This window comes from Zalophus californianus, chromosome 11, assembly GCF_009762305.2.
Source record: "Zalophus californianus isolate mZalCal1 chromosome 11, mZalCal1.pri.v2, whole genome shotgun sequence".
NCBI classification, from domain to species: domain Eukaryota; kingdom Metazoa; phylum Chordata; class Mammalia; order Carnivora; family Otariidae; genus Zalophus; species Zalophus californianus.
Genome location: NC_045605.1, coordinates 111,542,688 through 111,566,529, shown reverse-complemented (window position 1 = coordinate 111,566,529; position 23,842 = coordinate 111,542,688). Strand labels below are relative to the sequence as shown.

General features: G+C 59.4%; 1 protein-coding gene across 8 annotated transcripts in view; it reads left to right on the top strand.

Annotated features, from left to right (window-relative positions):
• Positions 1 to 23,842, top strand: part of KCNQ1 (potassium voltage-gated channel subfamily Q member 1) — a 320,398-nt gene that overhangs the window by 84,359 nt on the left and 212,197 nt on the right. For all 8 annotated transcript variants that reach the window (XM_027579589.2, XM_027579586.2, XM_027579585.2 and 5 more), the window contains exons 5-10: positions 14 to 110; positions 603 to 743; positions 9,917 to 10,027; positions 10,786 to 10,881; positions 13,089 to 13,211; positions 14,094 to 14,238. In XM_027579589.2, the coding sequence (XP_027435390.1) occupies positions 14 to 110; positions 603 to 743; positions 9,917 to 10,027; positions 10,786 to 10,881; positions 13,089 to 13,211; positions 14,094 to 14,238 (713 nt within the window). The remainder of the gene's footprint in view (positions 1 to 13; positions 111 to 602; positions 744 to 9,916; positions 10,028 to 10,785; positions 10,882 to 13,088; positions 13,212 to 14,093; positions 14,239 to 23,842) is intronic.

The following is a 23,842-nucleotide window of genomic DNA, read 5'->3' as shown; positions in this document are numbered from 1 at the left end:
GTCTCCCCCGCAGGGGCATCCGCTTCCTCCAGATCCTGAGGATGCTGCACGTGGATCGTCAGGGAGGTACCTGGAGGCTGCTCGGCTCCGTGGTGTTCATCCACCGCCAGGTGGGTGGTCTGGGTGGGGCGCAGGGGCCCGAGGTGGGGAGGACGGGGTGCGATGTCTGCCAGGCAGATGATGTGGCCACGCTCCCTCGAGCTGGGGGGCAGGAAGCCAGGGGCAGAAGTGCAGGATGGAGAAAAGAGGCTCTCAGAGGCTCAGAGATCTAAAAGCCACAGATGGGGAACAGTCCGGCGAAGGGAAGGCGCGTCGCCACCATTCTTGGGGTTGAGCCGGAGACCAGCGGAGCCCGGGCAAGCTGGCCTGACCCTCCGGGCGATGGCCGGGGCCGACGCCGGCCACGGAGGCGAGGGGTGGAGGGGTCCTGAAGTCCAATGCGGGCGTGGGAACCACACGGGAATTCACGGAGAACCGTCGTGGGACCCGGAGCGTGTGCTGTGCCGGCCCCTGGCCTGTGATGTCTGTCCGGAGTGTTGTCATGGAGGCCGGGGACGCCACGCGTGCTCGGCTGACGCGCCCTCTGCCCGCTCTGCCCCCAGGAGCTCATCACCACCTTGTACATCGGCTTCCTGGGCCTCATCTTCTCCTCATACTTCGTGTACCTGGCCGAGAAGGACGCCGTGAACGAGTCGGGCCAAGTGGAGTTTGGCAGCTACGCGGATGCCCTGTGGTGGGGGGTGGTAAGTGGGGACAGGCGCCCTGGGCAGCAGTGGGGCAGAGGGCACCGGGTTCTGGAGCCCCGTGGTGGACCCTTCACGCTCAGAGGACGCCGTCGGGAGGTCCTCGATGTCTCGGAGCTGGTGTAACCAGTGTCCGACGGGGCGACGGGGTGTGCGTGGGGGCTGGGAGCTCCTGCCCGCCCCTAGGTGGGGCCCTGTGTGGTGCCAGCTTTCCTCTGCCCTGGCCGAATGGGGAGGGCGGGGTCAGGCATGGGGCCTGCCTGTCTGGGAGGGTCTGTCCTGGCGCCAGGAGCATCCCTGTGCCAGGGAGCACGACGTTAAATAGCAAACAACCCAGGATAGGACGGGCAGGGGTCCTCGTGAGAAAGGAAGAGCGCTCCCCTGTTCTGGCTGTGCCCCAGGCCTGCAGATGCCGTAGTCGGGCCCTGTCTGGAGACGTGTAGGCTCCCCCCAGGGGCCCTGAGGCTCCCCTGCCTGTGGAGATGGGCTCCTTGGGCACACGACAGCAGGGCCCAGCACCCTGGCTGCACTTGCAAGGCCCGGAGCATGGGCTGGTGGCTCTGGGCTCCCTGAGCTGCCCCTCTGTGGGAGAGGGGGACGTACGGTGGGGGAGGCAATTCCCGGCAGGCCAGGTGGCTTGCAGGGACGGGGGACATTCCACAGAGGACCACTCACTGCTGTGGACAGCCAGGTGCAGGCTCCGCCAGCCACACACGCCCTGAGTCCTGCCTGTGTCCTTGCCGTGTGGGCCCACGGAGCCACTGTTGAGGGCATGAAGGGTGCCCCTTACCACACCCTCCACCGTAGCTTGGCCTCGTAGGGGGAGCGTTCTGGGCATGTCAGCGCGGGGTGACTGGTAGCTTCCCCACCCGCGGGGATCAGGACACGGCCTGGGAACCGAGTGCGCAGCGTGCATCCCGGATGGAGGGCTGCTGTGGGGAGGGACGGGGTGTGGGCCACAGGCCAGGCCTTCACACTCCCCACCGTTCCCATGGGACACAGCGCTCCCTCCTTCAGAGTGCTCTGGGGTGCAACCTGCTGGCGCCCCGGAGGGGTCTAGGGCAGAACTGGGGTCAGTGGAGTGGGTAACTGTGGCCCCCATTACAGGCTGAGTGTGGCTGGGTGTGGGGCGGCTGATGTCCGGGCTCGTTAGGGTGGGGGGCAGGGACGGGAGCTGTGGTGAGGCCTTGGGGGCAGCAGAGTGCCTGAGGGGCGCTGGGCAGGGGCTGACAGCCAGGTCTGTCCCCGGTCTTTTCCCTTCCAGAAAAAGTGGGCCTTGCTCTCTCCTGGGGCTCCTCACCCTCCTCCAGAAAGGAGACTCATCCCGGTTTGTCCAGGTGGGGTGGGGAGGCTCGCGGTGGCCCCCAGGCCACCACAGGCTCCTGCTGTGTCTGTGTCTCGCGCCTGTGAGGCCAAGCATCCAGGGAGGGCCCCTGATGTTGGCGCGTCTGCGTGTTTTCTGGAAGCTTCCGCCGTGCCAGGCTGCTCGAGGAAGGGAAGGACATGCTGACCCAGCTCTGGGCCGGGGAAGGCCCCAGTTCCAGCCCTGTTCTCCCCGCCGGCCCAGGTCGGCAGGCCCTAGCAGGTTAGGGCGGGAGGGCTCAGCCCCCGGCAGGGAGCTTGCCGGTGGTGGGCGGAGGGGCCGAGTTCTGGTGATGGGCCCGTGCGGGGACAGGCTGCCCAGAACCAGGAGGAAGTGTGTGGGTGATCGCCCGAGGCCTGGCTGATAAGCGGTGCCCAGCCTTGGCGCTGCCCTCCCTGCCTCCCCGGGCTGCTCCCCTGCCCCCAGCCCTCAGCAGAGCAGCGCCCCCACTCCCACACCTGTGCAAACATCCGCCCGCCGGCCGGGAAAACGGCCCCTTTGTGCCCAGCTTGGCACCGGTGCCCCAGCCCTCGCCGTCAGCTGCAGCCCCAGCCTCGGCCACTGCGGGCCCTGGTCTGGCCATTGTTCCTGCCAGGCCCTGCGCCTCGGGGCCGCCCCGGGCCCCCCGCCCCCCGGGGCTCTGGGGCAAACGGCTCCCATTCATAGCCGCGGCTGCCCCTGCAGCTGTCCGGGCAGGAGCGGCCCCCAAGGCTTGAGTTATGGGCTGTGTTCCTGGCGCATCTCGGACAAACAGAGCTCAAGAAACGCAAGACGGGGCCGGCCCTGATTGGGGCTTTTAAGCTAGTTTGGTGATTCGCAACTGCGCCCAGCAGTTGTTCTCTGCCCGTTCTCTGTGTCCTGGCTCCGTTTACCTCTCGTGGGAGGGGGCACTGGCCCCGAGGCTCTCTGCTGGGGACAGACGGTCCAGGGGATGCTACCCTGGGGCACCCAAGGGAAGGGGTGGTGAAGGTCACATGCCGGGCCATTTCTGGCCTCCACACTGGATCCACCCCGGGATTTGCTTGCACCCCCCACGCCCCTCACCCCACAGGGCTGGGCTGGGGGCCGACCAGAGCCCAGAGCGCATTCTCAAAGATGTGCAGGACAGACCCTAAAATAGGGCGTCTGGGCCACCAGGAAGTGAGAAGGGCCATCCCCTGCATGGGGAAGAGCCGGGGGAGTCCTGCAGGGGAGCTGGTATGCAGACACCCTTGAGTCCATCCAGGCTGCGGGTGCCCCGGGGATGGCCCCAGGTGTGCTCAGCATCTGGGCTCAGCAGTGTCTGTTGTATGGACGAATGAGTGAGTTCACGGGCCGTGGCACTGGGGACAGTGGAGGTATCCATCTCCCGGGGAGGCCATCAGAGTCCCATAGTCTGAGGCGCTTAAGACAAGAGCAACATGTTCTCTCCCAGTCTGAAGACCAGAAGTCCGAGATCAAAGCGTGGGCAGGGCCACGCTCCCTCCGGAGGCTCCAAGGGAGGGTCCTTCCTGCCTCTTCCAGCTTCCGGGGGCTTTAGGCGTCCCTGGGTTTGTGGCCACATCTCCTGTCTCTTATAAGGACACTTGTCTTTGGTTTAGAGCCTGCCCGGATCGACCAAGACGATCTCCATGCAAGAGCTTCCCGTAACCACCTCGACAAAGGCCCTGTTTCCAAATACGCTCATATTCTGAGGGTCTGGGCGGGCATGAAGTCTGGTGGGGGGGGGGTGGCGCGGGGGGTGCTATTCAGCCCCGGACGGCGGTGTCCTGGCCAGACTTCATGAGGAGCCCCCGCCTTCCCAAGCCTCCAGTTCTAGGTCGTCTGGGGGGGGGGGTCCGCTCAATGGCTGAGTGTTCCCTCCTGTCCCCTCAGCCCGGGGGGGACGCCCAACACTGGTGTGAGAGCCCCCCTCTCCCCCAAGTGTGGCGCCCCATGCCTGGCTGCTGAGGTGTTTGGGGAGGATTTAAGACTTTTTTTCTTCGCCCTTGGAACAAAATGCGTTTGTTTGTGCTAAAGTTTGAGTGGAGGGAAAAGCCGTTTTTGCAGACACGGGCTCTTCTGTTTAGCGCCCGGGGGTCTCTCAAATCAGGAGGCTTCTGGGCTCTGTTTACCCCCTGCATCTAAATTTAGTCTTTAGAGTGAACATGCTGGAAGCCCGTCCCTGCATTTCAACCACCATTTAGAGTCTGATTCCTGTTCACTCTCTCAGCCGGTGGCTCCAGAAGGGTCCAGCCTCTGGGGCTAGAGTGCCTCCTGGCTGGGTGAGGTCAGCTGGGTCTGGGGGCTGAGTTAAGGGCCTGGGTGAGGACAGGACCCTCCAGACATTCACATGCAAGCGTGTCGGCACTGCCAAGAACATGGGGCCGGTGCCGGGACCTCACCTGAAGCTGGGAAACCTGAGGCCCGTGAGCCCGGGAGTGGCAGGCCAGGTGCCCACCCCAGCACTCAGACCCCATGCGTTCTGGGGCTCTGTCTGCCTGGAGCTCTCTGCAAAGCCTGCGAGGGCTGTATAGCTGAGACCCAAGGTCTGCAGGACCCCAGGCTTGTCCCTGCAGACCACTGGGTGTGGGGCAAGGACTGTGGGCTCCGGGAGCCCGGCCAGAGAGCCTTCCCCAAGGAAGGACCTTGGCAATAGGTTTTACAGGATGAGTAGGAGACCACAAGGTGAGGGTAGGAAGCAGGATGGATTTCTTCTGGGGTGGGTTTCAGCTCATGTCAGTGAGCGTAAGAACTTTCCAGCTTCAGCCCCGTGGAAAGAAACATGGTCTGCATCAGGGAACACTGTGAGACAGGGGTCCGTGTGACACTGGTCAGGAGCGTGGGGGTCTGTGTGGCCTGCACAGGTTACCTGACCTCTCTGGGCCCATTTGTAAACTGGGTACAAAATGAGTACCCATGCCCACAAATTGTTGGAGAAGTTAAGTCAGCAAGGACATGGGCAGCCTGGGGCCCCGGGCACCCAGCGAGGAGACAGCAAAGGCTGGGTGTAAATGGTGGGGGGCCCTTGCTGGCCACAGCTCTCCAGGCATTCCCCAAAGCCAGACACTTGCGCTGGACCCATAGCAGGCTAACTCACACTAAAGTGTGTATGGCTGCTGTGGTCTAATCACACCCCTGAAGCCCTTCTGGTTTTGAGAGTCTTACTAACTGCCCCTGACCAGCTCCCCACTTCCAGCACCTTCCTCACAGAGTGGCCCCTTTTGGTGCATGTGTTTTAGCCCCTCCTGAACCCAAAGGACCTCGTGTTTCTGATCCCCATCCCGAGGGCCTGGGCAAGGCCAGCCACAGAGAAGGGGCTCCTGGAAGACTCATCAGGTAGTGGAGAGGAAACGAGGACGGCGGACTACGGCGTCCACTTCCAAGGATGCCAACTCAGTGGCACCGTGGAACTGGCCCTGGGTCCAGAGAGCACATGATTGGGCCATTCCTCAGTTTCCCCATCTGTAAAATGAGGAGGCCGCAGAGCACCTCCTCGGGCCGACGTGGGACTCACCAAGAGGACTGCAGGCCCGGGGAGGCAGCAGAGGTTTCTGCGGCCGTGAGGACTCTCCTTGGACCATGAGGTCCTCTTGGTGAGGCCGGCTTTCAGCAGGAAGGCCTATTTCTCCACGTGCAGATGTGACATTGGGGCGTCACTGCAGTCCTACTCAGCGCTGGCGCAGGTGCGGCAGGATGGCGGGCAGCCCTGATCTTGTGCCCTCAGGGCTAGAGCCCTGGCCTGTGCAGGGTGATTTGCAGGGTCCCTGGAGGACCTTCTCTGCCCTGGCAGTCAGGGAGGGCCCGTGAGCCACACGGGTGGGGCTGGAGCCCGAGTCTTCCTGAGTGCAGCCACAGACTCACGGAATGAGAGGCTCCAGTCTGGGTGTGTTCAGCGATTTCGTCCTGCCCATGGAAAGGAAGCCGGTTTCTTTTGGAGTGTTTGCTGTCTTTCGACCCATAGTTTGTCTGCCTGGCTGGGCTGTTCCCCAACCCCCACTGCCAGCACGTGGCCCCTTTGTGGCCGTTTCCCACCAGCTAGACTGGGGCCTCCAGGGCAGACCTGTGGCGGCCAGGGCTGAGCACACCCTCAGGACAGGTGCCCGAGGACCGCTGCACCCGCCGAGACTGTCCCGCCACCTGCCCGGCCGCCCCCCTGCCCGTGCTTCTCCTCACCCTGGCTGCGTCCTTCCAGCCTCTGGGCAGGTTGGTGGCCCGTGGCGGCACGGCAGCCTCTGGCTGGGGGTTTGCTCTGCAGCCTCGCCACGTCGTGATGTGGACAAGTGGGTTGTGCCCGCTCAGTCACTTACCAGTGGTGAGACCTCACACACAGTGCCTGCCCCTGCCAGCCTCAGTTTCCCCTCCTAACTCACATTACCGTCCCAAGTTTGCCAAGTGGATGCACCACCGGTGTGAACCCCTAAGTGTCTACACTGGCACTGCCATCACACCCACACGTGGATAGACAGCCATGACACCTCCAGATGGGCCGCTCGACCCCCCAGGGCAGCCACGGTTTCTGGGCTGGCCCTCCCATCTCGCTGGAGGCTAGCCTTCCAGAGGCTGCCTTAGAAAGGAGAACAAAACACCGGTGCCAGGTCCTCAGGACGGAAAGTGTGTGTTGGGGGGATCTAGAAGTTTCTCTCTTGCCTCCTGTCCCACGAAATGTGAGCAAAGATGCAGAGGCAAGCACATGGCCCGTTGCCACCTTCCGGAGGATGAGGATGCCTCGGTCCCCCTCCCTCCCGCCTCCACGGCCCTGTCCCCGGTGTCGTGCGTCCATGGGTTTGCATGTGAGCTGGTCCGCGTGGGCCACTGCCTGGTGGCTGGCGCCCAGGGGAGCACGGTGGCTGCACTGTGTCTCCCCGCATCTGTGGGCCCAGGACGTGCAGCCCTGCATCCTGGACTGCCCGGTCAGGGGCAAGCGGCGAGCGCAGTGGCTGGAGACGGGCCATCCTGAGCTGCCTGAGCCTGTGATCTCGGGAAGAACAGCAGCTCTGTGGGGTGGGCCTCCGAGAGCTGAAGGGCGTCGCTAACAATGTGGGTCTGTGACTGGGTTTGAGAGGCGTGTGCCCTCCACAGGGTGGGGGATGCCAGGCCGGGCACCCCAACATCTGCAAGCCCGCAGTGGGGAGCCCTGGTGTACCAGCTATTGTGGGGCTGAGGGAACTGGGGTGCTGGTCGGTCCACTCAGGGAGATGGTCTCGGGGGCCCTGGCCTGTGCCCTGCCCCAGCCTACCGCCCACTTTCACTTCCCCATCATCATGGGGTTTTTTGGTATTAATTTTGATCATTTAAAAGGTTGTATTAGGTATTATTTGTCTTGATGCCTGACTTTCCTGGGACGCCCTTAAACCCTCAGACCTAGCACGTGTGCGCACGTGTGTGCACGGTGTGTGTGTGCACATGCATGTGCACTTGTGTACATGGTGTGCGCGCGCACGTGTGTGCACGTGTGTGTGTGAGCCCCCCATGGTGGCCTCTGCATCTCCCCGCCCAGCAGCCACTCTCAGACTTACTGGTCTCAGGTCCACTCTTATCAATCGCTGCAGACCCCAGAGAGCCTCTGTTCACGTGGGTCGTACCTATCCATGCCCAGCGCGTAGGAAAGCACCACTGAGCAATTTAAAAAACGTTTTCATGTTAACTTATTAAAATGGTAATAGACCCATTCTACGTTCATATAAATAACTTTAGAAAAATTTTATTTTCTGGAAGAGGGCAGGATGTAGTTCTGTTGCCCTCACCCCGTTGTAAACCCCACAGCCCCAGACCCGCCTTTTCTCCGTGCTCCCGGTTCTCTGCAGAGGCAGCTGCGGCCCAGGCCTCACACGTGGGGTGCAGGCCGTCCAGAGAGGACACCCTGCAGATGAGAGGGCTCCAGGCTTCCCCGGGGCCCCCTTATCTGCCAGCTGGCTGTCAGGCTTGCCCTTGTCCCCGGGGTGGTCTGGCTGCTCCCTGCTGGCACCTGTGCCGTGGTCCAGGTGTGCACGGCGTGTGTGCGTGCATGTGCACGTGTGTGCACGGCGTGTGTGTGCGCGTGCATGTGCATGTGTGTGCATGGTGTGTGCGTGCACGTGTGTGCATGGTGTGTGTACGCATGTGTGCACAGCATGTGCGCGCGCACGTGCACTGTGTGCATGGTGTGTGTGTGCACGGCGTGTGTGTGCATGTGTGCGTGGTGTGTGCACGGTGTGTGTGGCATGTGTGTATGGTGTGTGTGCGTGCACATGTGCACGGGAAATGGGCCTGAGGGACTCTGGAGTGTATTGGGCTCGACGAGGGCACCGGCCCCTCCTCACGCGCCCTTGTTGTGAGACGCACACACGTGTGCCATGCTGCAGCTGGAGTGCGTTGGGCTACTGCGTGTGTCCGTGTGCATGTGCAGTGTCCCAGCTGCGTGGGAGGCACATTTGTGGTATGCACCCCCCTCCACGGGCTCAGGTGTCCCATTTACAGGACTGGTCCATAGGCAGCTCGGCGTGCTCCATGTGCGTGTGTTGGGGGGGTGTTTCCCAAGGGACAGTGACGTTGTGGAAGTCCCGGGACCCCAAGCAGGACACGTGGTCAGGCTGCCGTGGTTAGGCTGCCGTGGGCCCAGCAGTGGCCGGCCCTGTCTGTCCCCGGTGCTAGAAGCTGAGCGCTTGCCTGGACTCACCTGTGTGCTGACGGGCTCATTGGTACGCCTGTCTCCTCCCCTACGGTTCCCGCAGCTCCAAGTGATCACATGTGTGTCCCTGCCTGGCTGTGGCCTCTGGGTTTCTCCCTCCCTCTGTGCTCTGTGGCTGCTGGGGTGCACCCACCGGGGTCCCAGGTCGGACTGGCAGTCGCTGCCACAGACCTCAACGCATCCTGTCTGGGCCTTGCCTTCTGTTGGAGTCTGTTCTGTAGGCCCCCCAGGTCCTGGCTCTGCATCCCCCATTCCCCGCACTGGCTCCTCAGGGCAGGGGATCGAGGGAGGGCTCCGTGCAGACCTTCCCGGGCCTGCCAGAGGCCGTTCTCACCTGGCCTGGGCTGGAGGCTCTGGAGGAGAGAAGCCAGGCTGCTTAGAACAGGACCCGTGTGCCCACAGGGCAGGCAGGTGCTGGCCAGGCTGACCTCCAAAGGCAGGCAGCCACGTGCACTCTCTGGGCCACTGTGCCTGATGCCCTGGTGTGCAGGTGTGAGCATGTGCCCACAAGATGTGTGAGTCTGGCCAGGCTCAGAGCCCATGCCTGCAAAGGCCATGGGCAGCCCCAGGGCCCAGAGCCAGGCAGGTGTGGGCTGAGGGAGTCGGGGCCGAGTGACCGGCTCAGCCAGGCTGGGCCTTCGAATCCTGCAGGATGTCACATTCAGGCTCGGGCGGGAGGCCCCAGGCAGCAAACCTCAGATGCAAGGAGGACCGGGGCCCGGGGCGGGGCAGTCCCCGCGCCCGTGGCCCCACCACAAGCTCCAATGGTCCGCTCCTCCACCGAGAAGAAGGCTTGGGCTGCGTCTGGTTCTCTCGGAAGAAGGGTGACTGAGACGTCTGGTGCCCGGGGTGGCGTCAGGAAGTGGCACGTCATCCCTGTCCTTTTGGCCGAGGACCAGCCTCGGTGGGAGCTTCCAGCCTCCTGGGGACCGCCGTGTGGCGATGTCGGTGGCCCGGGTGGCGGGACTGCTACAGGGCGGGGCAGGTGGTGGAGCTAGGAGCGCCGCCTTGGCGCCCAGCCCCTGTGCACAGCCAGGGCATTGCTCCTTGTATAGCACTGGCTTCGGGACACCACGACCTTCCGCCGGGCGGGAGCTCTGGGTCGGCAGAGCGGCGGGTTCGGGCTGGACAGTCGTCCGTCCCAAGCTTCCGGGCCTGAGCCCTGCCCCTGTCCCCTCACAGGTCACGGTCACCACCATCGGCTACGGAGACAAGGTGCCCCAGACATGGGTCGGGAAGACCATCGCCTCCTGCTTCTCTGTGTTCGCCATCTCCTTCTTCGCGCTCCCAGCGGTAGGTGCTCCATGCCGGGGGCGTGCGCGCACTCCCCGGCAGGGGTCCCCCGAGCAGGGCGCCGGCTCACAGAGGTGCCCCGCCCTCCCTGCCCCCAGAGCATCCTTTGCAGCAGGTGTGGGCGGCGGCCAGTGGGGCTCTTGGGTAACAAGACAGCGGGGCGCTGGCTGGGGGATTCACCCCGAGGGGTCGCAGGGAGGCCCCACCACAGCTGCCCTGTGATGCCAGAGGCAGAGTCCACGCACCTGCTGAGACCTGGGCCGGGCCTTGACCCGTGCCCTCCCTGGAAATCATGGACCACGAGGGTTACACCTTTTAGTTTCCCGTGTGTGCACAGGGGTACGTGTGTCCGTGTATCCGTGTAGGGTGTGGGCGTATGTGACACGTCACTCACTACAGATACGTGTATGGATTCCGTGTGTGTCACACACACACGTGTTGTGTATCGTGTATGCGTCATGTAAGCGTACGCAGGGTGCACACGTGTGTGTGTGTCTGCGTGTGTGTACGATTGATCCCCTCTGCGGACAGGGAGCTTCCTCCCTGAGAAGCTGGTCACATCCATCCCATTGGCAATCCTGGGGATGCAGCCACAGACCCTCTTGCGCGGGGCTACCTTCTGTCTGAGCCGGCGACCCGGCGCCCACCCTGTCCCCCTGGCACCTGTCCTGTCTCCCAGGCGCCCGCCGTGTCCCCCAGGCTAGGCCAGGCAGTGGCTGCCCGCATGGACACAAGCCCTGGTTTCTGCTCCTTCCCAGGGGATTCTCGGCTCCGGCTTTGCCCTGAAGGTCCAGCAGAAGCAGAGACAGAAGCACTTCAACAGGCAGATCCCGGCGGCAGCCTCGCTCATTCAGGTGATGGCGCCCGCCATTGTCACGTCCAGCCTCACGTCTGTGGGTAAACACCAGTTGGTGTCCGTTCAGAGACTCCAGAACTGCTCTTGGCCATGATGTTCCATGCGGGTCCCTCTGGAGCGGCGGTGCAGACCTGCACCCACTGCCGTGCCTTCTCCTGGGAAACGTGGGCCGTGCTGACAGGGTTGACATGGGAGCAGGGCGCCCAGCTCCCTCCCTGGAGGGTCCTGCAGAAGGTCATGTCCTGCGAGGCAGGCCAGGGGACAAGGTTGTGCCCTACCCAGACCTGGGGGACGTCTTTCCGTGGGCCTCACCCCTCCCAGCCACAGCGACCGGCCTTGGCGTCTTCCTCCTCGTTCTCCTTCCGTGGCCGCTCCCCTACTCTGCACTGGAGCAGGTCTGGGAAGGAAAAGGGCAGGGTCCCGGTGTGGCCATCCCCAGGGGGGCTGGGGCCCTGCTTGTGCAGTATGGGCACCTTCTGGGTATCCCTGGCACCCCACAGGCTTGGACTCCCCAGTGACAGCAAGTGGGACTGGCGAGAGCCAATAGCATGGCCACACCCTGGATTCTGGGGCCCCTCAGTGCCTGATGGGGACCCCAGGGCTGCTGGGGGCCGGAGGAGACAGAGCCTAAGAACAGTGGGGGAAATCAGGGGGCCCCGAGCCCCTGGACACTCAGCTGTGCTCTGTGACCCAGGGCTCTGGGAACACACCAGAGGATGGCTGGTCCTTTTAATGTAAACACAGACTCAGGCAGAAAACCATATTTGAAAACCGGGTCCCAGAGGGCCAGGGGGCGGAGGAGTGGAAATGAGCAGGCCCAGGGCACAGGCGTGGTCCATGTCCAGCCGTGGATGTGGGACTCTCTGCCCAGTGGGGCAGCTGTACCCAGAGCTGGATGACCCCTGGGGACGGCCTGGGGTCACCCCCGTGGCCTTGTCGCCTGCACCCTCTGCCCTAGGCAGGACCCCGTGGGGGACACCAGCCGTCAGGCACGGCTCCGCCTGGGAGCTACAGCTCAGCCCCGGGCTCCCCCTTGTCCCTCTGAAGCCCTTCCGGAACCCACCGTCTGGGGCCTGGACCATGTACCTGGACGGGAAGGAAATAGCAGGGGCCATAAAGCCGAGGGGCTGGGCCCCCTCAGGCATGGTTTTATGGCCCTACAGCCTTCTCCTTTCGGGGAGACCATAAATCAGGCCGTAAAATGAGCCCAGGCCGCTGTGGGCAGACTGCCGGTGGGAGGGGGGCGCGGCGGATTCCTTGCTGAGCCTTGTGCCTTGGGGGCGAGCCTCCCCTGTGAAGGCCGCGCTCGGGTGGTGCGTTCAAGGGGGTGCAGACATGCCTGCCGCTGGAGGATGGGGATCCTGGGGAGGCGGGAAGGACGCAGTGGCTGGCGATACATTCGTGGGCAGGACACGTGCCTGCCGCTGGGGAAGGTGGGACGTGGAGGTGGCGCGTGGGCCTCAGAGGGGCCAGGCCTGTGGCCTTTCTCGTGGGTAGCATGAGAGCTGCCGTGTTTGTCCAGGTCCCCATCGCGGGTGGTGTCACGGCCGCCCGGGAACCCTGCAGCCCCGTGGCCGGCAATGACAAGGCCCCCAGGATACGTTCCCATCTGAGGCTCCCTCCTATCCCTCACTGCCCACCCAGACGCAGCGTGTCCGCCCCTCGGATCCCCTGCGGTGGCGTTCTCTCCTCCAGGTCATCCCTGCATGGTGGCCATTATGGGCATCTCTCTAGAATGTGGGCCCAAGGCCCTTCTCAGCTGCATGATGTCCAGAGACTCCCCATGACTGCAGACGGTGCCCAGGCACTGGGACCCTACATTTGGGCCCCTCTGGGAGGGACCTTGCCCTGCCACCCCTCCTGCCTGGTGCCTGCAGGCCCAGGGCGTCCTGTTTTTGTGCCCGTCCCTGCACCCACCGTGCATGGCCCAGGAGAGGCAGCCAAGAGGTGTCTTTGCATCTGCGAAGGGACCAGGCTGGGGAAGGCGGCGGCAAGTGCGCTGGGGTCACAGACGAAGACTCTGTGGTGTTGAGCTGCAAATCCCAGCCAGCATGTGGGTCTGTGAGCTGCCTGGTGCAGGGATGGCCCTGGGAGGTGGGAGCTGGCCTGCAGGATGGGGTGTGGGCAGGATCAGGGAGCTGCAGCTCCCATGGGGGGCCGTTGGGCAGCTCGGCAGCTGACCGCCTCTCCCTTGTGCTGGTTCAGACGGCCTGGAGGTGCTACGCGGCTGAGAACCCCGAGTCCTCCACCTGGAAGATCTACGTGCGCAAGCCCGCTCGGAGCCATGCACTGCTGTCCCCCAGCCCCAAGCCCAAGAAGTCTGTCATGGTAACAGCCCCCACCTGCCACCCAGACAGGGTCCCTCCTTAGCGGGTGGGGAGGCCTTGGGGGCCATGGCTCCTGGCCAGGGTTTGACCCTGGGGTCAGCTGAGCTCCCGTTAGGGCAGCAACACCACTCTGGGCCTGGGGAAGGGGGGCGCGGGTGTGCCGGGCACCGCCGCCCCGGGGTCCCCATGGCGCCGTGGTGTGTGCACTGGTGCTGCAAGGCCAGGGCCATAGGGGGCCCGGAGGAGGAGCCCCACGGTGCAGGACCGGCCAGTTCTGGCCGGCGGTGGGAGAGAAGGCTCTCGAGAGGGCCCTGATGTCAGGCTCTCTGCTGGGCACGGTGGGTGTCGGTCGGGGCAGAGGTGGCACCCCGGCTCCAGAAAGAGGGCCTTGAGGTCGTGGTGCAGGGGGTTTGGGCAGGTTTTGGGCAAGGATGTCGTGACCGGCTGGTGTGGTGAATGAGGGTGGCGCCCAGCTCTCCCGGGAGCCAGTTGCCCCCAGAGCCCCTGCACCCTCTGTTCCTTGTGCCGAACACCCCCCAGACTCCCCATTGCCTCCTCAGAGAGGCCTTTGCTGGCCCCGGGGCTGGCCGCCGGGCCGCCCCCCCCACACGCCGTCCCTCCGGGTGGCCCTTGTCGGCACGTGCCCCGGTGCGCTCTGGGACGTTTACCTGTTTGCCGGCTCCCTGCCCGCCCCTCAGGCCGAGCTCCCGGGCAGCGCCCGTGCCGAGCCCCCCGTGGGACCCCTGGCAGCCCCGCAGTGCCGCCACCAGCCGCGCTTGGCCCCTGAGGCCTGGTTCCCTGGCAGGTGCCCAGCGGGGGCTGCCAGGGGGTTCTGGGGCTAGCGGACGCCCGGGAACCGCCGGCTTACCGCTTGTCATTTTAGGTAAAGAGAAAGAAGTTCAAACTGGACAAGGACAATGGGGTGAATCCTGGAGAGAAGATGCTCACGGTCCCCCACATCACATGCGAGCCTGTCTCTGAGGCACGGAGGCCGGACCACTTCTCCGTGGACAACTGTGACGGCTCTGGTGAGAAGCCTTCGCCCCAGGCGAGGGTGTGGGGACAGGGACGGGCACTCGGCTCCCGCTGACCTGGCGTCTGCCCGGCAACGTCCTGCCCTCCCCGCCACGGCGCAAAGGCAGGTCCCTCTGAGGAGGCGGGACCCCACTCTGGAGGGACCCTTCCCCTTGCTCTGTTCCATGCTCTGGGGGGCTGGACGCCGGGCCCCGCCTCGGTCGTGCTGTGTGGCTGGCGCCCCGTGTCTGGTAGAACGGAGGCAGTCCGTGCGTGTTGACCCCCCCATTCCTGGCAGAGTGGGGACAGGGCATCCAGAGCCAGCTCTGTGCACCCACACTTGTCCCCGTCCTTGACGCCGTGGGTCTTTGTTCTTCCGGCACTTCTGTGTCCGTCGCTCCCTTCTGGGACATCTTCCCGGCACCCACAAGAGCGTGCCAGCTTACTGGCCGCTGTAGGGACAGTGTTACTGTCTCTACTGGCGGAGAGGGACAGGCTCACATTGTTCCTGACGCTTTGTGCTTATGGGCGCCCAGCCTGCCAAGTGCTCGGTTCTCAGGCGGCTGACCCCTGATGCATCCCCCTGCATGTGGTCCCAGTCCCCTGGCAGCAGGGCGGAAAGTGTTCCGGAAAGGGGCTGCGGCCACTCCCTGTGCCTCAGGGCTGCCTGTGGACCGGGCCAGGGTGCCCACCCCGCTGGGCACTGGGCCACTGCGGCCCCAACCCGTGCGGTCGGGATTCCGCTCTGGCCTGAATCTGGCCACTTCGCTGGTGAGCCCCCGGGATGCGTGCCCCGCCCGCCCCCTGGAGTGGGCACAAGGGACAATTGTGCCAACAAATGCCCGCCCCCCCCCCAACTCCGGATCCAGGGGCAGGACCATTGTCACGATGCAGATGGGGGCTCTCCGCAAATGCTAATGGGCAGGTCGGGCATGGGGAGAAGCATCTCTGGCTGTTTGCTGAATGCGGGGAGCTGCATTCAGACTGTTTGCTGTTATTAAGTGCCCGGGGATGCCTGCGGAATGGTAATGAGGCACGAGAGCAGGGAAGTCAGGCTTCCTTTGTGGAATGCTTTTGCATGGAGGAGTTTTGCTTTCCCGCTGACACGATAGGTCAGCCCAGCCCGGGGCCGCGGCGTTGCCGGAGCCTTAGCTGTTGGCCTGGCCCCAGGGGGCCCCGCGTGGCCCCAGCCTGAGGGTGGTGGCTGAGGCTCTCCAGAGCCCTGGTGGGGGAGGAGGGGCCTCATCCCGGGCAGATGCCGTCTCTGGGACGGGCCCACAGCCCCGGCCCCGACACAGCAGGGCGCGAGCAGCCAGGATGAATTCCACCCCCAGCCGGATCCAGGCCTTGCACTGGAGCCTGGCCCGCGTGCATCATCCAGGTGCACCAAGGGGCGTGTGAGGCAGGTGCCCTCCCCTTCCCGGCGCTGGCCTGTGCACAGCCCCCCACCTCCGTGGTTTCTCTCCATGTTTGGAGCCCACGGCGTCTCTGGGCTTCTGTCCTGTGGCACCTAGGGTCCTCGGAATGACTGCCCACCCGCATTCATGGCCTCCGGAGTCTTGTCTCCACCCTTGTAATCCCTGGGTGGGTCTCCTGTGTTCATGGAAAAGGCCCTAACTGGCCACAGGAGGACCTGTGGTGGCAGCAGGCAGGGTGGATGTCAGGAGCCCTGCCCTCCAGGCTCACATCCTTCTGCAGGTTCCAGCGCCCCACTGCTCACCTTGTTCTGGTCACCAGGGTCTACGGTCAGGAGCCCGGCGCGCGGGGGTCTTGCTGTTTGTTCCTGCTTGTGGTTCACAGGAGAGCCCGGTGCTCATGAGCCTAATTTGTGGGCGCCGTCTAGAGCTGGCGCTGTGCCCCCGGCCGCACCCGCCAGGCCTCGCCTCTCTCCCTCCCCTCAACTGGCAGCCATCCCCGACCGCAGCCCCAGATCCCACCCCGCGCCCCTTACCCATGCTGCCGTCGCCCTGTGTTTGGGTTTGACCTTTTTAAACCATCCTCTGAATCAGTCACTTGTATAGAGTTGAGACTTGCTTACATTTACCAAGAGATTTGCTGGGTTTCTGCTTCAGAGTTTGGGTTTAATGTTCTTCTTCCTGAAGGTCCGCCGACGGTCAACTCGGTTTTTGTTTGTCTGACATCATCATATTTTGCCCTTGCTGTTGGGTGACAGTCTAGTTGAGGAAGAGGTGACGGGTTGAGATACATATTCCCTCCAAACGCTCAGCAGATGTGCCGCAGAGTCTGGTTTCCGCCTGTCGTCCAGCTCCTTGGCCACCCTGAGGAGGTGACCTGACCCCCTCTGGGGGCTCCCGGTGCCTTCCCTTGGACTCCAGTGCCGGGTCGTGTCACTGCAGTGGGGCAAGGTGGGGGCTAGCTCTCTGTCCCACCATCCTCTGTGATCCCTGAATCTGAGGGTTCGTGTCTTTCATCCGGCGTGGACATTAGCACAACCCTGTCAGAAATTATCGCCTCCCCTAATGGCTCTGATCTGCCCTGGAAACTTTGACTCAGCCATCTCGGTCTGTCCTGCTTGATTGTCTCTAATATTTTCCTACTCTGTCTCCCCAGCTGCCTTCTTGGCAGCTTCTTCTCAGTTTGCGGACTGTTCCGACGTGTCTGACCCACTGGTTAGTCCACCTGCTGGGATTTTAATTTCAAGGACCTCACATTTTTTCCACTTCTGTGCATCCTTGTGTGAGGGCGTGATTTGCTCAGTCTTCGCAGCTTGTGTCTTCCTCATAGTGTACAACTTGGAATTAATCAGTCACTTGAACATGCTAATGTCATCATCCGGGCCACGATGTCATCGTTCGTGCCACCACGTCATCACCCGTGCCATGATGTCATCACCGGGCCATGACATCGCCATCTGTGTCATGCTGTCATCATCCGTGCCATGACATCATCACCCATGTTAGCACATCACCATCCATGTCATGACATCATCATCTGTGCCACAGCATCATCATCCGTGCCACGACGTCACCATCCGGGCCATGAAGTCACCATCCCAGCCACCACATCACCATCCGTGCCACGTCTTCATCTGTGCCACACTGTCGTCCATGCCATGGCATCATCGTCCATGGTTCTTGGAGAGTCTACCTCTGTTCACGGTGGCTTCAGCAACTCCTTCCCATGATGGCTGGTTTCCCGGTGGTCAGTGGGGGTCTTTATTTGGGGCTCCTGTGGGCCCTGTTGAAGGGACGTTGCCCTGGAGACCTTGTCCCTTGGATGGGGTGACGCAGTGAACCCCTTCAGAATGTCTGTTGTGTGGGATCTTCGAGATGACCACACGGTGTCAATACAGGCCCGGTCTCTCGTGAGAACAAGCCCGTCCCCACGCAGCGAGAGGAGACCTCACTCGTAGTCCACAGACACAGGCCAACACCAGTTGGTTTTCTCTCTCCTCGGCATTTGCCCCACCTGGCTTGGCGGCTTGGTTCCTGCTTTGCGTTGTTTCTGTGATTGGAGTCTGCCCTCCGTTCATTCGGCCTTGCTGGAGGCCCAGGTTTACGTGTGGCGTCTCAGTCCCCACTTCTGGCTTCATGCTGGTCCCCGGCCTGGCTCTTCGTCCAGACCACAGCATGGCTCCTCAGGTGAGCGGACGCCCGGGACCGCCCATGCACATGGTCTGCGCTGTGGCCCTGAGGGACGCCCTTGGCCAAGCCTGTAGAAGACATTTGTCATTTTGGCGAGCTTGTTCGGGAGTTTGTCCAGAGAGGGTTTTGACGGCATCAGGTTATTGCTGGAAACAGAAGTCCTCGTGTTGGTGACAGAGAGAGTGTCCCCGGCAAGGGAGGCCGTGAGCTCCCTGCCGGCAGAGGGCTGGGCCGTGACCCTCCCGGTTGGAACTGCCCGGGGCTCCCTCAAACCAGCAGTAGAATTTCAGAGGCTGCCCCTGGAGATTCTGAGTCACAGGGCCTGCGGGGAGGCCCAGGAGCGTGTCTGTAATGTGCCCCTGCTTATTCTGGGGACTGTCCCTGGGGACCCCGAGGACACAGCCCAGCACTGACCACAGGGGACTAGAGCAGGGCTTCTGTGATTCCAGGTCTGTCTGACCTGGGCCCCCTCCTGGCACCTTCACCAGGGTCCAGGCCAGCCTTTCGTTACAAGAGCTCTCCCCAGATGGAAAACACAAAAGAGCTTTCTCCATGCAGTAAGCCTATCAACACATAAACTTCAGCTAGGATGCTTCACAAAGAGAGACGGGCTACTCTCCCCCTGAGATCAGGGATACAACAGGAACAAGGACACACTGCTCTTGTCACTTCTAGTCCGCATGAACCTGGAGGTTCTAGCCAGTGGAACAGTCGAGAAAAAGACATTGCAGACGTCCAGGTTGGAAAGGAAGAGGTAAAACCCTGTCCGTTGGCAGGTGGCGTGGTTCTCTGACGCGCGGGCAAGATGACCACGGAACGAGCGTGTGAGCGGACCCAGGGCCACATGCAAACATCAATTCTACCTCGACGTTCTGGCAGCAAATAATATGATGTCAAAATTTTAAAAATACCCTGTTCAGCGGGGAGCCTGCTTCTCCCTTTCCCTCTGTTGCTACCCCTCTGTTCATGCTCACTGTCTCTAAAATTATTTCAAAACTTGCACTTACTGTAACATTAAAAACATGAAATACTCAGAGGGCGATCTAACAAAAGATGTGAACATAAAACATTGCGGGGAGGCATCACAGAATCCCCAGGTCTGGGGAGAGGTGCGCCGTGCTGCCGGATCACCAGCCTCAACATTCATCTCTGAACTCAATGGGTTAGCCATCAGAATCCCACCGGGCACTTTGTGAAAACTAATGAGCTGGTTCTGAAATTTGCACGGAAATGACCCTGAAGTTCCAAAACAATGTTTAAAAACGAGCAGAGTTGGAGGACTAGCATGAGCATAGAGATTAAGTGAATAGAATGATAAACAGAATAGAGTTCGGATAAACCTACACGCGTAGGGACAGGTGACTTCTGACCGAGGCACAGAAAGGAGAAAGGATAGCAGTTTCAACGAATAGCATGGGAACAGCTAGAGCATCAATCTGCCAAACAGTGAACTTGGAGCTACGTCTTACATCATACACAAGAATCAGCTCAAAATTTATCACGGAAATAGAAGCCTAAAAGTTACAGAAGAAGATGCAGGAGAAAATCTCTGTGACTTTGAGAGCTAAGCTTCTCGAACATGACACCAGCAGCATGAGATATGATAAGAACCAACCATTTGGACTTTTCAAAATTAAAAACCTCTCTTTGAAAGACGGTATTAAGAGGATGAAAAGATAAAGCCCAGACGGGGAGAAAATATTTTCAAATCATCCATCTGATAAAGGATTTGTGTCCAGAATATGAGAGGGATGCTTATGGCTGAGGAATAAGACAAAAACAAATAAAAACAGGCAAAAGGTTTAAACAGACACTCATCAAAGAAGAGAAACAGGGGCGCCTGGGTGGCTCAGTCAGTGAAGCATCTGCCTTTGGCTTGGGTCATGATCCCGGAGTCCTGGGATTCAGTCCCATGTCAAGCCTGCTTCTCCCTCTGCCCCCCCCCAACTCCACCCCCACTTGTGCTCTCTTGCTCACTCCCTCTCTCAAATAAGTGAATAAAATCTTTAAAAAGGAGAGAGAGAGAAATGGATAAGTATAAGAGAATATATTTGATATCATTAGTTATTAGGGAGATGCAAATTAAAACCACAATGAGGGGCGCCTGGGTGGCTCAGTCGTTAAACGTCTGCCTTCGGCTCAGGTCATGATCCCGGGGTCCTGGGATCGAGCCCCGCATCGGGCTCCCTGCTCATGGGGAGCCTGCTTCTCCTTCTCCCTCTGCCTGCCCCTCCCCCTGCTTGTGCGCTCTCACTCTCTGTCAAATGAAATAAAATGAGTTGTTACTACACAATTACTATATTGGCCAAAATTAAGATAATTTTACCAAGTGTGGTGACTGGCCTGGGGAAGATGCTATCACCCACACAGGTACACCGGGACATGGTGCTGGCGCCCTCGTGCACACCCAGCGGTACAGTAAATGGTGCCGCTGTGGAAATCAGTCTGGGACTTTCTTAATATGTTGTATGTGCACCTGCCATATCATCCAGCGATTCTATTCCTCAATACGTGTCCAGGAGGAATAAGAGCAGACACACATACTGACACGGTTTCATGGAGTTTGTTCATAGTCATTTCATGGAAACTGGAAACGTTGCAAATGCCCATCAACATCCGACAAAATGTTTTTTAAATCATGGTATACCCACACGATGATATACCACTACTCAGAAATAGCAGAGAATGAGCCACGAGCACACAAAACAGCCTGGATAAATAGCAGGATAATTCTGATGACTGAAAGAAGCCAGGCACAAAATAAATAAATTAATTAATAAGAGGAAAGAAATAAAGAAAAGGGGAAAAAAGAGTTCAGGGTGCCTTTTTCTATTTGTATGAAACTCTAGGAATCGCTGACTGGTCTAGAAGGAGGGCAGGCCGAGCGGCTGTCCTGGGATGTGTGGGCATGGAGATCTGGTTGGGGGGCGCTCAGAAGGCCACAGAGAGACCCAGGGGGTGAGGGCTATGCGCATGATCCTGATTGTGCCAACGGTTTCATGTGTCCAAAGTTACCAAAATCGTATACTTTGAACATGGGTAGTTTGTTATATGTCCATTATGCCTTGATGAAAAAAAAAAAAACATAAAAATATCTTGCATAACAAGAAATACCCCAATAGATTTTTTTAAATGATAATCCGGGGAAAATAGTCACCGTTCATATCATACACATAGGGCTAATTTCATCAGGCTGTCGGGAAACTCTGTAAGTCCTGAAGACAAAAGGATAAAAGATATAAATACAGTTCTAGAAAAAGGAGATACTGAGCTGCTTACGGATGAACAGATGCTGATAACCTCAGTTAGGATCACAGAAATATAAATTAAAGCCATGGGGGCTTGACTTCTCTGACGGGTAGTCGCCCACGGGCCAGTGTGCTTGGAAAGCCTAAGCTCAGCCATGGACGCTGGGAGGGTACACGGATGCAGGCGCTATGGAGACACATGAGGCAGTTTGCATGAAAATTCCAGATGCACGTGCCCTTCTACCCTTCCAGAAAAGTATTCTGCACTCACATTGCACATTTGCAAAATGACCCCTGGTCAGGGGACTGATTCCTGCAGTTGTTAAATAGCAAAAGATGGCCAACCACCAGCATCCCCGAGTGGAGCTCAGCTTCAGGGGAGTGTCGTATGTGCATCCCTGATGGCCCCCACCTCGGGCTCAAGAGGAGGAAATCGGGCAGCATGTGTGTGCAGATACAGTGTTGGAGGAAAGGGAGCCCCGCGAATGTGTCTGGGGACAGCCTGAAAAGAATGCTGGAATCACCTTCTCTGAGACTCAACCACACAGCAAAGTTGTAAAACCATCTGGGCTGGTGCATGTGTTAAAGGAGATCTTTAATCTCTTTTTAGTCTGCTTTATGCTAATTTGTTCTAAATCAATGTGCTGCCTCTCTCAGGGTAATGTATTCATTGCTATTTAATCTTCGAGGGTTGCAATTATGTTGCCATTTGGTAGCAACAAAGTTACTTCTAGTGATTTTATGTTCTTCTGGCTTGGTCAGCCCTTTGTTTCTTGCCTGAGCTTTCAGCTTTTACAGTTTTGCTACCCTCCCCCCAATCTCATGAGAAGTTGATCCAGTTTATCTCATTTTATTATATACTTACATTCTTATTCAAGAACTACCTTTTTGCTTTTTTGTTTTCTGTTTCCCCAACTTGGGCTTTTATATCTATTCATTCCCTCTCTCAGATCAATGCACTTTTTAAAAAACTTAAGGAAGAGTAACAGTGGGTTGATTTAAAGTCTCTCTTCTGCAAGTTTTAGAAGTCAGATGTTTTCCTCTGGTGCAGGGTTAGCTGAGGCGTAGATCTTGCTGTGAAATATGTTCCTTGTCTTTGCTTTCTTGATCGTTGTTTATGTTTTGACTTTCTCTTTCATCTGAAGAAATGTTTTCTCACTTTTTAAGCAGAACATTTTTTATCTCTGTTGCAGTTTCTAATTTAACAGGCTTATAGGGAGAAGATACGGCCTTTGAAATAGTTGCATTTTTCCAGTAAAGATTTTCTCTGTGTCCAAGTACAAACATGAAAGCATTGCTTTTGTAAATGTTCCGTGGGCCTAAGTTAAGATATATTCTCTATCTGCAAAACACAGACTTTCATTTGTATACACAGATAAAACCTACATTGTGACGGATCACACACACAAGCGCGCACGCGTACATTCATGGCATCATTCAGATCTGTCCCACCTTTCCTGGCTGTTGTTACTTTAAAAAATCTAACACCAAATTCTGCCAGATTCTGAAACAGGAAAATTAAATCCTTCTTCCTTTACAATTTTGTCTTTAGAGGTCGAGTGGCAGATTCATGGGGTGGTTCTGAGCACAACCTGACAGCCAGGAAGCTCTGCGATTCTCCCCTGTGTGACTCTGAGCCGGCTACTGCCTTCTCTGGGCCTCAGTTTCTGGACCCGCGAAATGGGGATCCTAGCAGGGCTGCGCCCAGGACTATGGTGTTGACCAAACAAGTTAGGACCCTGGGCCTGTGTGTCGCTGGCTTCCGGGTGCCTCTGGCCTCCTCTCCTGCCAAACAACCCACTCTCCACCTGGCTCCTCACACCACATATCTTGGGGCTGGTCTTTCTTTTACGGTTTCTTAAAATTGTATCGCTTTATAATCTTCACACCATGAACTCTGCAGCTGGGTATGATGTGTAGGCTTCGGTGAGTCCTTTGTTCCTTGTTTGCTTGGTCACCTTCCCCTCTGGGACCCAAGTGAGTAGTCTAGGATTTATTCTTGTTCTCCGCATGCTCCAGCTGTAACAGGGGCCGGTCAGTGCCATCCAAGCACATGGCCTTGTGTCACGCCTGCTTTCTTGCCTTTCCCCTTCAGTCCACATGGTGAGACTCCCTCCAAGGCTGCTGGAGCAATTCATCCTGAGATTTTCAATCTCCCCTTCATCCCCCATGGTGGGCAAGAGCCACAATCTTTCCCACTGCCAGAAGTCTCCTTTGCGTCGGGTTTGGGCCAGTCTTCCAGAAACCTCCCTCGAACCCCAAGTACAGGTCCTTTCGTTTCTCTGTTCAACTAATGCTGGGATGCATTAGTTTACTGGAGGCTGCATAACTGCGTGGCTTAAGCCACAGAAGTTTCCGTCACTGTCCTGGAGGCGGAAAGACCGGATCAAGGTGTGGCCAGGGCTGCTCCGTCCTGGGCTGGTGGAGGGCCACCTTCTCGCCTCTCCTCACCGAGTCTTTCCTCGGTTTCCTGCTTTGATAGAGACACCGGCTGTATTGAAGTGGGAGCCTCACTCACAGCCTCATTGGAACCTAACGTCCTTTGAGGCTCCTTCTCCAAATATCACATACGGAGATGCTGGGACGGAGCGCTCTGAACTCTGAGCCTCAGGGACTTGGTTCAGCCCTTAACACAGAAACAGGTGCATTAACCATCAGTGAGTGCTGCCTGGCCTCGCCCTTCTGCAGGCGGGGCTCCCCTTCCTGGCACCCCCGCCAGCCATCCATGGCAGGGCAGCATCCTCTCCCGTCAGAGGAGGGAAGCA